Source organism: Mytilus edulis, chromosome 13 (genome assembly GCF_963676685.1).
Source record: "Mytilus edulis chromosome 13, xbMytEdul2.2, whole genome shotgun sequence".
NCBI classification, from domain to species: domain Eukaryota; kingdom Metazoa; phylum Mollusca; class Bivalvia; order Mytilida; family Mytilidae; genus Mytilus; species Mytilus edulis.
The window spans coordinates 3261669-3276945 of NC_092356.1; the positions used below are offsets into that span (position 1 = coordinate 3261669).

Genomic DNA, 15277 nt, shown 5'->3' on the forward strand with positions numbered 1-15277 from the left:
AAGAAAATTATAAGTGTATAAGTAGTACTATGAAAGTTGTCTGTGTCGAAGGTTTCGGAATTTTGAACTTTGCCCTTAGGGCAAAATGATTTCCCACCAAATGATTAATATGCGACATCTTTTGGTATGATTATGATCCAAGCAACTAACTTTTTATACCACCGCAAAAATTTTGCGTTCGTATAATGGTATCGCCCCTGTCCGTTGGCGTCGTCGGTGTCGGCGTCGTCGTCGTCGTCCAGATTAATGGTTTCCGGACAATAACTTAAGTTCTGATAGAGCAAATGCTACGAAATTTTAACACAAGGAATATAACCACAAAATACAGCTTGGGATTGTTTTTGGGGGTTATGCCCCCGCCGGTTCCTGAAATAGGGGCCAAAAAGGGCAAAATAAGTGTTTATATTAAATATGATGTAGAGGATTTATTTTTATGCCCCACCTACGATAGTAGAGGGGCATTATGTTTTCTGGTCTGTGCGTCCGTCCGTCCGTCCGTCCGTTCGTTCGTTCGTCCGTCTGTCCCGCTTCAGGTTAAAGTTTTTGGTCGAGGTAGTTTTTGATGAAGTTGAAGTCCAATCGACTTCAAACTTGGTACACATGTTCCCTATGATATGATCTTTCTAATTTTAATGCCAAATTAGAGATTTTACCCCAATTTCACGGTCCACTGAACATAGAAAATGATAGTGCGAGTGGGGCATTCGTGTACTGAGGACACATTCTTGTTTGTTCAATTTTAATCAAATTTTTTTCATAATGTTCCTTATGAAATCCCGCAACTGTAATATTGCAACGGATTTAACATAGCCTTTACCGTTTCCGAGCTATAAGCGGCCAAAGTGGTGCTAAATCCCAAAAAACGAACTTTTTTATTTCTTGTCCGATTTCAATGGGTTTTTTTTTTTTGATTCCTCATGAAATTTTAAGCGATTTGAGCTAGGACCTACGGTTTCGGAGCTACAAGGGGCCAAAAGGGGCTAAAACTGCCTTCTCTTTTTTGTTCGTCAAATTTTTATTTTTCATCTTATTTTCATTTTGTTTTTTTCATTATGTTCCTTATGAAATTCCGCACCGATAGTATGTCAACGGACTTAACGTAGCTTTTACCGTTTCCGAGCTATTAGGGACCAAAGTGGTGCTAAATAAAAAAAAAAAACTTTTTTATTTCTCGTCCGATTTCAACGGGTTTTTTTTCTTTGGATTTCTTATGAAATTTCCAACTCAGAAAATTTTTACCGATTTGAGCTAGGACTTACGGTTTCTGAGCTACAAGGGGCTAAAAGGGCTAAAACGAACTTCTCTTTTTTGTTTGTCAAATTTTTATTTTTCATCTTATTTTGGTTTTGTTTTTTTCATTATGTTCCTTATGAACTTCCGCACCGATAGTATGTCAACGGATTTAACATAGCTTTTACCGTTTCCGAGCTATTAGGGGCCAAAGTGGTGCTAACTCCAAAAATAGAACTTTTTTATTTCTCGTCAAATTACAACATTTTTTTTGTTTGGATTCCTTAACAAATTTCCAACCCGTTTGATTCTCTCTAAATTTAAGCTGGGACTTACGGTTTCCCTGCTACAAGGGTCTTAATTTCTGTGTCCAGTATATTACTGTGTCCAGCTAATTACTGTATCCAGCAAATTACTGTGTCCAGCAAATTACTGTGTCCAGCACATTATTGTGTCCACTTTAGTAGTGTGTCAATACTTGCCCAAATGAACACTTGTCGACAACTGCGGTCGTATCATGCTGTGCTCGGCGAAGCTTTTTATTATGTATTAGTATAACAGTTGGAACAATACTGTATGTTTGGATTCCAAATATGGCAATTCCAACTTTGGTAAATTTCCTGAAAGTCTCAAAGACTGTTTAAATTTTGGAAATGTTCCTTGAAACTAATTGTGTTTTACAATAACATATAAAAAGATATGCACACTTGGATTTTTAAAAAATGCCAATTCCAGTTTTAAGAAAATTCCTGAAAGTCTCAAAGACTGGCAAATCTTTGAAAATGTTCTTCAAAACTTACTATTCTTACATTGCAAAAACAAACAAAATATTTTTGAATGTTCAGATTTCCATTTTTGGTAAATTTCCTGAAAGTCTCAAAGACTCATTATTTTTTCAAAATTTAACTTGCAATTAATCTCTTTTGCTACATTTTATTTATTGGAATTACATGGAACACTAAGATTTCAAAAAATTGCAATTCCAAGTTTTGTAAATTTTCTGAAAGTCTTAAAAAGACTGCTTGATTTTTGGAATCATTCTACAAGACTTACCATATATATATATCATAAAAACTAATGAAATGTTTTGAAATGCTCTGATTCCAAAAGTTGCAATTCCAACTTTGGTAAATTTCCTGAAAGTCTCAAAGACTAGTTAGTTTTTGAAATGAAACTTTTACGCTGATGCTTGTAAAATGGGTTAAAACAAGTCCAATGTTTAGTGTGGTATAATAAAACAATTATGTCCTTCATGAAAAGTTAATATCCAAAATTGTTAAATCTCGAAAGGGGGAATTTCCCTTTGGCTATGCCCGCAGGAAATAACCTCTTCCTCGATTTATCAATTTTGGATACAGTAAAACCTGTGTAAACCGGCCACCTCTGGGACCGTCAAAAAGGGCCGATTTAGGCAGTGGGTCGGTTTATTCAGGTTTTCAGATTGACAGGAAGTCAGTGGTTCATGACGTCAGATATTTTACAGAACTGCATATTTCATGCAATTAACAAATAATAAGCTTGTATAGTACAGTAGATTACTGACATATTATAAATTAGTGTATTGAATAATAGAAAATTCTGAAACTAATTTTATTTAACCTAGAGTGCCGATGATTTGAACACAATATATATTTGGACATGTCCCTGCTTTTTACCATTTTTCTACGAACGAAACATCTTCAATCATTGCTCTCATTGGTATGAGAAAGTTAAGAAATCCATCATCTTTGGAATTTGAAAAATGATTCATACATTTAATGTTTGTGAAGAAATACTCATATGAAGTTAAAGTTTCTGGCTCGTCCGCTTCATTTTCACTTTCGCAGATTTTGTTTGCGTCGGAATCTCCACATTGTTTGAATTGATAAACACGAGTTGTTTTTCTGTCCATCATAAGTTTCCTCCGTAGGCATTGAAGATTAATTTTCCATAGCAGTTATTTCGTTTCAAAAGTGGTCGGATCTCTGTCGACTTGATCAGTTGATTGACATCAATCAATACCGTTATGATAAAAGGCCAAACCGGTTTTGACAGGTAATAATTAAAGTAATTTACTGTATTGGGACTAGATAATTAGATCGGAATTCCGAATAGACAGGGTCCGGTTTACAAGGGACATTTTTGCAAAGAATATTAAGGGAAGGAAGTGGGACTTTAATTTTCGGCCGGAATTGACAGGAAACTGGATTACTCAGGGTCCGGTTTTCACAGGTTTGACTGTATTAACTTTCCATGAAGGTCATAATTGTATATTATACAATTTATGACTTTTGATGAGGTGGATACAAGGATTTATTTACCTTGTACAAATATTTCATGTGATTAAGGTCAATATTTAAGAAATAGTTCAAGACACTGAGGGCCTTTTGGAGTGGCCTGCCAGTCCATATATTACAATTTGGCCTAAAGTTTCAATGAACAATTTCTTTAATTATACTTTCAACTGTCCTTTACAGTAACATGACTATCAATCTTTATTTTTAAAATTTTGTAAAAAAAAAAAATGAGTCTTTCATTGATATTTTATTGTAATAATTTGATACATTATTTAGTTTTACCCCCGCTTAAAAAAACGGGGTATATAGTATTCGTTGTGTCCGTCCGTTCATCCTTCCGTCCCTAAACTACTGAAGGGAATTCCATGAAACTGTCAGAGAATCTTTGTTACATGTTCCCATTGTGCACCTCCTAATTTAGATTTTGATCCTACCAATTTCTGCGGTTTCCAATAGCAAATCATGGACTTTGTCTGTCCCTTCGTCCGTCATACTAAGCCATCCTGTTTACGGACTTAGTACATATATTAAACATATGGCTGTTAATGAAAAACATGTTCGACTGTATTGACTAATATCTCAAAAACCATTCATTGCAAACAGAGAAAATGTGACAAGGACAAAAATGTTCAGAATGACAAGATCTATTTAATTTATATTTATGTCAAAATTGTTGGATACTCCTGCATAGGGGTTATTGTCCATAAATGACAGTTTTTGGCAAATTTGAATGCTTTTGGCTATTATCTCATAAACTATTATCACTGTGCTTAAACGGCTGTGGGTAACTTAAGTTACCCACAGCCCAATATGGCGGCGTAAAATAATGCGATTTTAATTTTATCAAATATCTTTAGATTTACGCATTAATAATTCTTTACAAGTTGTCAATGTATTGTATCTAAGGCAAAATAATCAACTGAAAACAAAAAATGTAATGCATTTTGTCTTAGCTTAGCGTAAGAACAATTTTAAAAATGGCAAAAGATGTCCGTAACTTTTCTTAACCGAAAACTCTGGCTGTGGGTAATTTTTCTGTTGTAGCCTTTGGATGCATAATTTTTGCGTATATAAGGATTCTTTATACATAATGATCTGACATTTGTTTTCCTTTTCCACGGACACCGAAGAAAATGACACTCACAAACATGGGGATAATACCAACTTAAGCGCTTAACTTTGGTCCGTTTAGCTGTGCTGGATGTACAAATACACAGTCAGGTCCGGTCAGATTAGGGACATTAAATCCGATGCCTCGTATAGGAAGAGTGCCACGCTCTCTACGTTCATGAAAATATAACATAAAATTGCGTACCAATACAGGATAATTTGTACATTAAACATGCAATAAACTTCAGCATTTCAGCTACTGCAATTTACAATCATTAGATCTGCAAGTTACACGCATCTGCTTTACAAGTTAAGGGCATCTAAACTGTAGAAAAAGCAGCAGGTACACGCATCTTACAGCTCACTAAGAGCTTTAAAAATGAAATAGCTAGACATATAATAAACATGATTCTGGTCTATATTAAATCTTGAGACACTGACCTTTTCCTAAATTGCAAAATTCAACAATTGTAACAATTTTATAGGCTTAAAAGCTAGAAAATATAATGCCCATATTTTCGTATGCCATCTACGGCTAACCGTAACTGCATTTACGGGCATCGGCTTTATACCAGTGATTTTCCACTATTAACAGCTACCGAAGGAGAGACAGGGTTTCAAAGAACTCAATAAATCATTATCCCAGTAGAAATTTTATTTTCAACTGTTTGAAGAAAAACAACAATGTGATCCTGGCAAATCTATTTGAAATTACATATATGTAATTGCACTATGTTTCGATGAGTAACACAAGTAAATAATGAAGAAAGTTTATTAACCCAACTAGTCCTGGTTTCTTAAAAAATAAGGCTAAGATATTTTCATTGTTTCAGTATTAATGTACGGTTTATTCCCTTTTGTAATTTCATCTGAAAATTTGAATATTGGCACCGCATAGAAGAAAAACATTTAAGCTACATGTTCAGATTTTTCGGCTTCTTAATATTCATCTTAAACTAGTTGATGAAGGACAGCCGTGGTTTGTTATTGTAAAAATGTATGTTGCAGTACTGTGTTGCTGTAATTTTATGAGTAAAACAGACAGAGTGATATCACATATAATCTAGAATAAAAAATGTTGAAGGGGTTTAGTGTTTTGCTTTAAGGGATCGTTTCGAAAATTGGAACTTCTGACTATGAATTCCCCTTGCCGTTTTTGGGAATAAGTAAGGCGTTAACCTTTACTCTTTACTGTAACTAAATGTAGTTGTATACCAACTTACGATATTTCATAGCTTACCTTTATATTTTTGTGTATAACAATATAAATTCTGAGAAAAGTTAAAGACACATCATGAAGTTACGGACATCTCTGTAAATTACGTAAAAAAAGTTACGGATATCTCTTGTAAAAGTTACGTACCTCTTTTGGACTTTTAAAATCAGTTGTTTTTCGACTTATTGTTTTATACTTAAGTTATTTCTACTTTTATTAGTGCGGGCGAAACTGATATACATCTTCTTGAAAGCTTTATCTTCGTTAAACAACTTTGTTTTGCTTTAAAATAACTAAAATCTATATAAACAGAAGATGTCTTGCGCCATCTTGGGCTGTGGGTAACTTAAGTTACCCACAGCTGTTTAACATGTTTAAGCACAGTGATTATAGATAGAAAAAAAAATATTTTAGATTGCAAATATGTTCAGCAATAAAAGCTCTACACACAGTTCAAATGACCACTTGTTATTGGATTTATTGCCCTTAAATGTTTATTACTTGTTTATTACCATATCCTCTATTTTTATATTTTCACTGATTTTAGTACTTTAAAAAGTATCTTTTAAACTGTTATAGATATATTGAAAGTTTGAACAGCAAAAATGTTAAGTAGGACAAGATCTAAAAAATACAGCCAGTGGGTCTGAAATCATCCTCAAAGGAAGATTTAGACAAATTTGAAAACAGGTGAGCGACACAGGCTCCTTGGAGCCTCTAGTTACCTTTCTTGCAATAGTTACTAGCTGGTTCGTGTCAAGCGCAAAATTATTATGATTTACATTCAGAGTGGAATTGGTAACGACACGGACACATAAATATTCTGAAATATAAAACAGCAATACAAGACTTGACACAGCTTGTTTTTTTTTTTTTGTCAGATCATACATTATTTTTTTTATTTTGGTCCTGGTAATGAAACATCTGTCAAATATGATATTCATCTTTTGCAGATCTACCAACAATGGAAACTCCAATTTCCTATCCAAAAAGGAAAAGAATTCCTAGAAAAATATATACTCCAAGCAGCAGTAAAGTAGCTGAAAAGCAAGAAAACAAGAAAAGTAAGAATTGCTGATTTGTATTATTGGTTTCTGTTTTGGTCACTTAGCCTGAAAGGCTTGCAAGTTTTTGCCATCACTAAGCATTTTCATCCATTATTTATCGTCTGTCTGTTGTCCATCCATCCATAATTTATGTTTTATTTTGTTCTAAAACATCAAACGGACAGATGGATCAGTATAAACAATATGCCCTTCACTTATTGTCACGGTGGCACGAAAAAGGCGTCTAATTTTCCATCTAGTTGTAATTTGACCATGTCATGAATATTGTCCAAGTCCCTTCCAACAACAATCGTCAATTTAAGGAAAAAAAATCCAGTAAATTTTCAAAAGTTGTAGGCTAAAAAATATCTTTAAACCTGAATTTCTTTTTATATTAAATAAAATTGACAATTTCGATTTTCAGTTATGTCAAAAGTAGTCATATTTTTTCCAACAAAGTGAATTTTTACAGATTTGAGCTAGGTCTTAAGGTTTCAGAGCTAAAAGGGGCTAAAACGGACTTCTCTTTTTTGTTCATGAAATTTTTAATTTTCATATTTTCATTTTGATTTTTTCATTTTTCATTGTTTTCCTTATGAACTTTTGCACTGGTAGAGTCTCGACGGATTTAACGTAGCTTGTACCGTTTCCGAGCTATTAGGGGCCAAAGTGGTGCTCAATCCCAAAAAACAAACTTTTTTATTTCTCGTCCGATTTCAAAGGTTTTTTTTCTTCTTTAGAGTCCTTATGAAATTTCCAACATAGAGAATTTTAGCAGATTTGAGCTAGGACTTGCAGTTCTTCCAACCTATTAGGGGCCAAAGTGGTGCTTTTTAGTACTAATGTAATTTCTGTGTCCAGCAAATTACTGTGTCAAGCATATTATTGTGTCCACTTTAGAAGTGTGTCAACACTTGCCCAAATGAACACTTGTCGACCATTGCGGTCGTATCATGGTGCACTCGGCCAAGCTCTTTATTCTTGTATGTCGTTCATGAATTCAAAAATGCTTCATCCAATTGAACTGAAATTTTAAAATTAGGCTGGAATTGGTAATGTCTGGTTACCTTTTGTTTTTTTCCAATTTTGCGATGTGTCCAGAGTATGGGACTTTGATTTTTATAAAAAATGCCATTTTTCTTGAATGTCGTACAGTAACTCAAAAATGCTTCATCCAATTAATCAGAAATTTTATAATTAGGCTAGAATAGGTAATGCCTGGTTCTCTTTCGTTTTTTTTCTGATTTTTCTATATGTTGTTCTAGAGTTGTGGGACTTTGGTGTTAAAAAAATGCGTTTTTCTTGTATGTTGTACACTAATTCAAAAATGCTTCATCCGATTGAATTAAAATTTTAAAATTAGGCTGGAATTTGTAATGCCTGGTTCCCTTTCACTTTTTATTAGCTCACCTGACCTGAAAGATCAACTGAGCTATTCCCATCACTTGGCGTCCGTCGTCGTCGTCCGTTAACTTTTAACAAAAATCTTCTCCTCTGCAACTGCCAGGCCAAATGGAACGAAACCTAGCCACAATCATCCTTAGGGTATGATGTCCATGTCAGTCAACCAAGATGGCCGCCAGGGCTAAAAATAGAACATAGGGGTAAAATGCAAATATTGACTAATTTCTTGAAAACCATTGCAGATAGAGAAAATCTGACATAGGCAAAAATGTTCAGAATGTCAAAATCTACCTAAGTTCCATTTATGCCAAAATTGTCGGATGCCCTCGCAAAGGGGTTATTGCCCATAAATGATGATTTTTGGCCAATTTTAACGTTTTTGACTATTTAAGAAATAATTCATGGCAGCCATGGTTTATCAGAGATTTTAACATGGGTTGCATTGTTTGTGTAAAATTTTAATCCCGAGTGTTAGTGAGGGTTAAAATTTCGCAAATAATAATTTTCTCCTCTGAAACTACCAGGTCAAATGGAACCAATCTTGGCCACAATCATCCTTATGGTATCTATTTTTAAAATTATATCCGTAGTCCTTGACGGGCACCAACATGGCTGCCAAGGCCAAAATTTAATAGATGTATATCATGCTAAAATTGTCATATTTCTTGCATTTTATATATAAAAAACCTGTACTCAATTTCCTTTTGTTTTCACAATTCCCTTTATTATCCAATGCTACATACTATTATGCTGCGATTGGTAAGCACCTATGTTTCCATGAAGTGCCAGCGCTGCAGGTCCAGAGCCAACTTTGCTCTTGTTCTTTCCCATTTTCATACTTAACAAGTTTTCTTTTCATGGTCTGTATGTTTATATTATTGGCAAGTGTTAACTAGAGATCAAAAGAGGTCAGGGCATCAACTTAATCGGAATAAAAATTAGCATGGTTATAAATGCCACTTGGCTAAGTACATGTAATTAAGACAATATAAAAGAAAAAACACACCTGTCATATTTTAAATTTCTCTTTAATTACCGTTATCAGTGCCAGCTAAGTAAATTAACAGTAATAATTATACCCCCGCTCCGAAGGAGAGGGGGGGTATAGTGTTTTACCTCTGTCCGTCCGTCCGTCAGTCAGTCCGTTGTTATGATATTGTAATTATTATGTTTATTTATGTTGGCCTAATTTGTGTTGTATGGCCTGATAGTTGTTTACCAAATAATCTTATAACTGTGCAGTTTAGGAATCACTGGAACAATCACAGAATGATTGGAACTTTCTAGAATGATCCTTATAAAAGATGCGTAATTTAAACTTCTACGTTATTCCAGAAACTTCCGTTGTAACTTTCCAGGATTTTCCACAATGTTCCATTATAGAGTGTTCTAGAATTTTCCATGACAACACTATATATACAGACACTAAAGTTAAACTCTCATAATTAAACTTGGACATAGACATTGATAGACATTAGTATTCATAGCATTTGGATTGACACTTTTATTCTAAAGACAACATCATACTGGATTGTGACATTAGTAGTGAACGTAATATTCAAATTGGATTCCGAAAGATTTCCGGATACAGATAAAGATAACAGATTGGACTCATATTTTGACAGTTAAGTTAACAGTAATATTTGTTTAATACCTTTTGTAAACTTTTGTATATTAAATGTTATTAAATTTTACTATTGATTTGTGTCTTTTGTTGGCTACAATTTAAAGGCGATTTCTGGCCGTAACAGAAATTGGGGGCTCGTCCGGGAGAACGAAAATATCTTATTCAAAATTTATTCAATATTTTTATTATAACTAGCCAACAAAATTCTACAAAATGGCATTTGATGCCGGTAATTTTTTGAAAACGCCAGACCTGGAGAGTTTTGATAATTTAAAGAAAGAGGAATTAGTGTTGCTTGCTAAAGAACTGAAATTAGTTTTTAAAGTATCTATGAGAAAACAAATTATAAAAAATTTGGTTATAGACAAATTAGTTGACGCAGAAATTTTAGGTAAAGAGGCTCTTGAACTTAAGGTCGAAAATATTGACGCCTTTAAATTAAAACAGCTTGAATTAGAACATGAACGCAAACTAAAAGAACTGGAAATGAATTTGAAGGAGATGGAGAAAAGAAAAGAAGATGAATTTAAATTAAAACAGGCAGAACTGAAAATGAAGGAAAGATTGGAAATGGATAAAAAGGAAAAAGAAGATGAATTTAAATTAAAAGAACTTGAAATGAGGGAAAGGCTAGAGATGGAGAAAATGAAAATTGAAATGGTCAAAGAAGAAAGCAACACTAAAGTCCAGTCGAAATCAGAATATTTTGATGCAGCAATATTTTGTGAAAAAAACAGTCGATAAATATTTTCCACAGTTTGAGAAAATTGCTCATAGTTCATTTGTAGTTTGAATTGGCCAAAGCCATATTGGACTACAATGCTACAGAGTGTTTTTGAGGGTAAGGCCGCTGAAATATACTCCGCACTTCCATCAGAAAAAAGTTCCGATTATGACACGGTGAAACAGGAAGTTTTGAAAGCTTATGAGCTAGTACCAGAAGCATATAGACAGAAATTTAGATCTTATAAAAAGTTTGATTCACAAACCTATGTGGAATTTGCTCGGGAAAAAGAAGATCTATTTGATAAATGGCTTACGTCAAAGAAAACAGATAACAATTTTGATAACCTAAGACAATTGATGTTATTAGAAGAGTTCAAACAATGTGTTCATTTAGACTTAAAAACACATTTAGACGACAAAACTGTTGAGACAATACATGATGCAGCTGTTATTTCAGATAATTATACTCTTTCACATAAAAGAAGTTTCAAGGGTCAAAATGTTAATACTTCAAGTGGAAATTACAAAAATCAAAGCACTGAGCGTACTGATAGTAAGCCTGTTGCACAGAATAAGAGTCAGTCCAGTTATAATATGTCTAGTCCAAAATTTGATACTTTTGAGAAGAAGTCACTGACTTGTGCTTATTGTAAGAAGATTGGTCACCTGATGGCTGATTGTTTTAGACTTCAGAAGAAGAATGAACGAGATAATAAGCCGAAGACCAGTGCTTGTACGACACCTTATATTACCAGTACATTGGAATGCCCTGCGCGTCAGGCTTTTAAGTCCAGTTTTTGTGATTACATGGAGGAATATAAACCCTTTATGTCTGATGGGTTTATTTCTATTGTTGATGATACCACTCTTCAGCCTATTAAGATTTTACGAGACACTGGAGCTTCTCAGTCTTTATTGTTAGAAGGTGTGTTGCCTTTGTCCGAGAAGACTTCTGTTGGTGCCTCCGTTTTGTTACAAGGTGTAGAGTTGGGTTGTATAGATGTTCCTCTCCATCGTATTTATCTGAAGTCAGATTTGATAACTGGACCAGTTATTGTGGGTGTTCGTCCTAATCTCCCTGTTGAGGGTGTTACATTATTGCTAGGAAATGATCTAGCTAGGAACAAAGTGGTTGCAGAACCAATTGTTACCAGTGAACCGGTGGTGGATGTTAAATCACCTGAAGATGATGCTGAATTGTATCCAGCTTGTGTTGTTACTAGGGCGATGGCTAGAAAACAACAAAATGAGAATTTGCAAGAAGACAAGTTTGATTACATGGACCTTTCTGACACTTTTATAGCTGATATTGAAGATCCTGGTAACTCAGAAAAGGCTATTATAAAACCACCTAGTGTTAACAAAAATGTTATTATGCCATGGCCAGATGTGAACAGCCATTCATTAGACCGAAATAATTTACTCGAAGAACAACATAAAGACCCTGAGGTTCTTCAGCTCAGCCAGAGGGCTCAACCACAGGAGGAAGCAGACAAAGTGGCCGAATGCTATTACCATCAGGACAGTATTTTAATGAGGAAGTGGAGGCCTCCTGATGCTACCCCAGAGGAGGAATGGAGAGTGATATACCAAGTGGTGGTGCCTAAAGTTTATAGACAAGAAATTATTGGTCTTGCCCATGACACCCCCTTGGCTGGACACTTAGGTATAAGGAAGACTTGCCTTAAGATCTTGCAGCATTTTTACTGGCCTAAACTTAGAAATGATGTTGCAGAATACTGCAAATCATGTCATATATGCCAGGTTGTTGGTAAACCTAACCAGAAAATACCACCAGCACCTCTTCTGCCTATTCCAGCCTTTGACGAACCTTTCAGCAGAGTTCTAATTGACTGTGTTGGACCTTTACCAAAGACCAAGACTGGAATTGCATATTTATTGACAATCATGTGTACATCTACCCGCTTTCCTGAGGCTATTCCGCTAAGAAATATCAAGACACCTACTATTGTCAAAGCACTTATCAAATTTTTCACATTAGTAGGACTTCCTAAGTCTATACAGTCCGACCAGGGATCAAATTTCATGTCAGGTCTATTTCAGCAAGTAGTGTACCAGTTAGGGATTGCTCAGTATAGATCAAGTGCGTACCATCCAGAATCTCAAGGTGCCTTAGAACGTTTTCATCAGACATTGAAGAACATGATTAGAACTTTTTGTCTTCAATTTGACAGAGACTGGGATGATGGAGTTCACTTTCTACTTTTTGCAGTCCGAGAGGCTGTTCAAGAATCCATTGGTTTTAGTCCCTTTGAGTTGGTATTTGGCCATACTGTAAGGGGACCGTTAAAATTGATTAAGGAAAAGTGGCTTACTGAACATACTGACTTGAATCTTTTAGACTATGTATCTAGATTTAAAGAAAAATTGTATACTGCTTGTCAAATTGCTCAGAAAAACTTAAAAAATGTACAGAACAAGATGAAAATATGGTATGATAAAGATGCCAGGGACAGAGTTTTTGAGCCTGGTGATAGGGTACTTGTATTTTTGCCAGTCCCTGGACATCCTTTACAGGCTAAATATTGTGGTCCTTATACAATAGAGAGTAAAATTAATGATTTGAATTATATTGTAAAAACTCCAGGTCGGCGCAAACAAAATAGAGTGTGTCATATTAATATGTTAAAACCATATTTTGAGCGTACTAATGTTCTATGTGATAGTAAACCAGTTGCCACTTTAGGCATGGTTAAATTTGAGAACAATCATGACAAACCAGATGTAATTGAACCAATTTTTAGTTGTAAAACTATGGAAGAGACAGTTAGATTGAAAAATTCAGAAATTTTGTCAAATTTAGATTCAAAACTTGCACATCTGTCTTTTGATCGTAGAGAAGAAATAAAAACTTTGGTATTTTCTTTTAAAAATCTTTTTCCAGATGTGCCAAACAAAACCACTGCTGTTTGTCATGATGTTGATGTCGGAGATGCTTGTCCAATTAAGCAACATCCTTACAGGCTCAATCCACTCAAACTTGAAGTTATGAGAAAAGAAATTAAATATATGCTTGACAATGATATTATTGAGCCGAGTAACAGTGAATGGAGCTCTCCTTGTCTCCTTGTGCCAAAACCAGATAAAACTTTTCGTTTCGTGACTGATTTCAGAAAAGTAAATTCAGTCTCAAAATCTGATTCCTATCCGATTCCAAGGATAGACGATTGTATTGACAATATTGGTCAAGCAAAATTTGTGAGCAAATTTGATTTATTGAAAGGTTATTGGCAAGTTCCATTGACACAGAGAGCTCGTGAAATATCAGCTTTTGTTACACCAAATGGCTTATTTCAATATACTGTAATGCCATTTGGCATGAAAAGTGCTCCAGCTACATTTCAAAGAATGATCAATAATGTTATAAAAGATTTAGACCGTTGTTATGCTTATATTGATGATCTTATTGTATGTAGTGATAGCTGGGAACAGCATTTAACACATTTATATGATACCTTTGATAGATTGTCAAAATCAAATTTGACTGTTAATCTTGGTAAAAGTGAATTTTGTCAGGCCACTGTTGATTATTTAGGGCATACAGTTGGCCAAGGTCAAGTAAAACCTATTATGGCTAAAGTGGAAGCTATTTCCAAATTTCCACCTCCTACAAATAGAAAACAACTTATGAGATATTTAGGCATGATTGGATTTTACAGAAAATTTTGTTCAAATTTTGCTACTGTTGTTCAACCATTGACTCATCTTTTACGGAAATATTCTAAATTTATCTGGAGCGGAAATTGTCAAAAAGCTTTTGAAAATAGCAAATCACTTTTAATTGATAGTCCAGTTCTGATTACTCCAGACTTTGAAAAACAATTTAAACTTGCCGTTGATGCAAGCGATGTAGGAATAGGAGCTGTTTTATATCAAGAGACAGATGATAATGTTGAAAAACCTATATCATATTTTTCTAAGAAATTAAATAAACATCAGAAAAATTATTCAACTATTGAAAAAGAGTGTTTTGCAATGTTGTCAGCACTTCAACATTTTGATGTATATTTGAATCCCACTGTATATCCTATTCTTGTTTATACTGATCATAATCCTCTCACCTTCATGCATAAAATGAGAAACAAGAATCAGAGGTTGACTAGGTGGAGTTTATTGTTACAGGAATATGATGTAATTGTAAAACATATTAAGGGTAAAGATAATGTAATAGCTGATGCTTTATCTAGAGCTTATTAAATCACTTTGTATATATTATGTATTTTTGTTCATATTATTCATGATAAGTTTTTGTTACACTAAAACTTCTTTTAAGGGGGGAGGTGTTATGATATTGTAATTATTATGTTTATTTATGTTGGCCTAATTTGTGTTGTATGGCCTGATAGTTGTTTACCAAATAATCTTATAACTGTGCAGTTTAGGAATCACTGGAACAATCACAGAATGATTGGAACTTTCTAGAATGATCCTTAAACTTTCCAGGATTTTCCACAATGTTCCATTATAGAGTGTTCTAGAATTTTCCATGACAACACTATATATACAGACACTAAAGTTAAACTCTCATAATTAAACTTGGACATAGACATTGATAGACATTAGTATTCATAGCATTTGGATTGACACTTTTATTCTAAAGACAACATCATACTGGATTGTG

At 34.2% G+C, this 15277-nt stretch overlaps 1 protein-coding gene across 4 annotated transcripts in view; it reads left to right on the plus strand.

Annotated features, from left to right (window-relative positions):
- Positions 1–15277, plus strand: part of LOC139502323 (uncharacterized) — a 54824-nt gene that overhangs the window by 36617 nt on the left and 2930 nt on the right. For all 4 annotated transcript variants that reach the window (XM_071291768.1, XM_071291766.1, XM_071291767.1 and 1 more), the window contains one exon: positions 6786–6896. In XM_071291768.1, coding sequence (XP_071147869.1) covers positions 6786–6896 — 111 coding nt within the window. The remainder of the gene's footprint in view (positions 1–6785; positions 6897–15277) is intronic.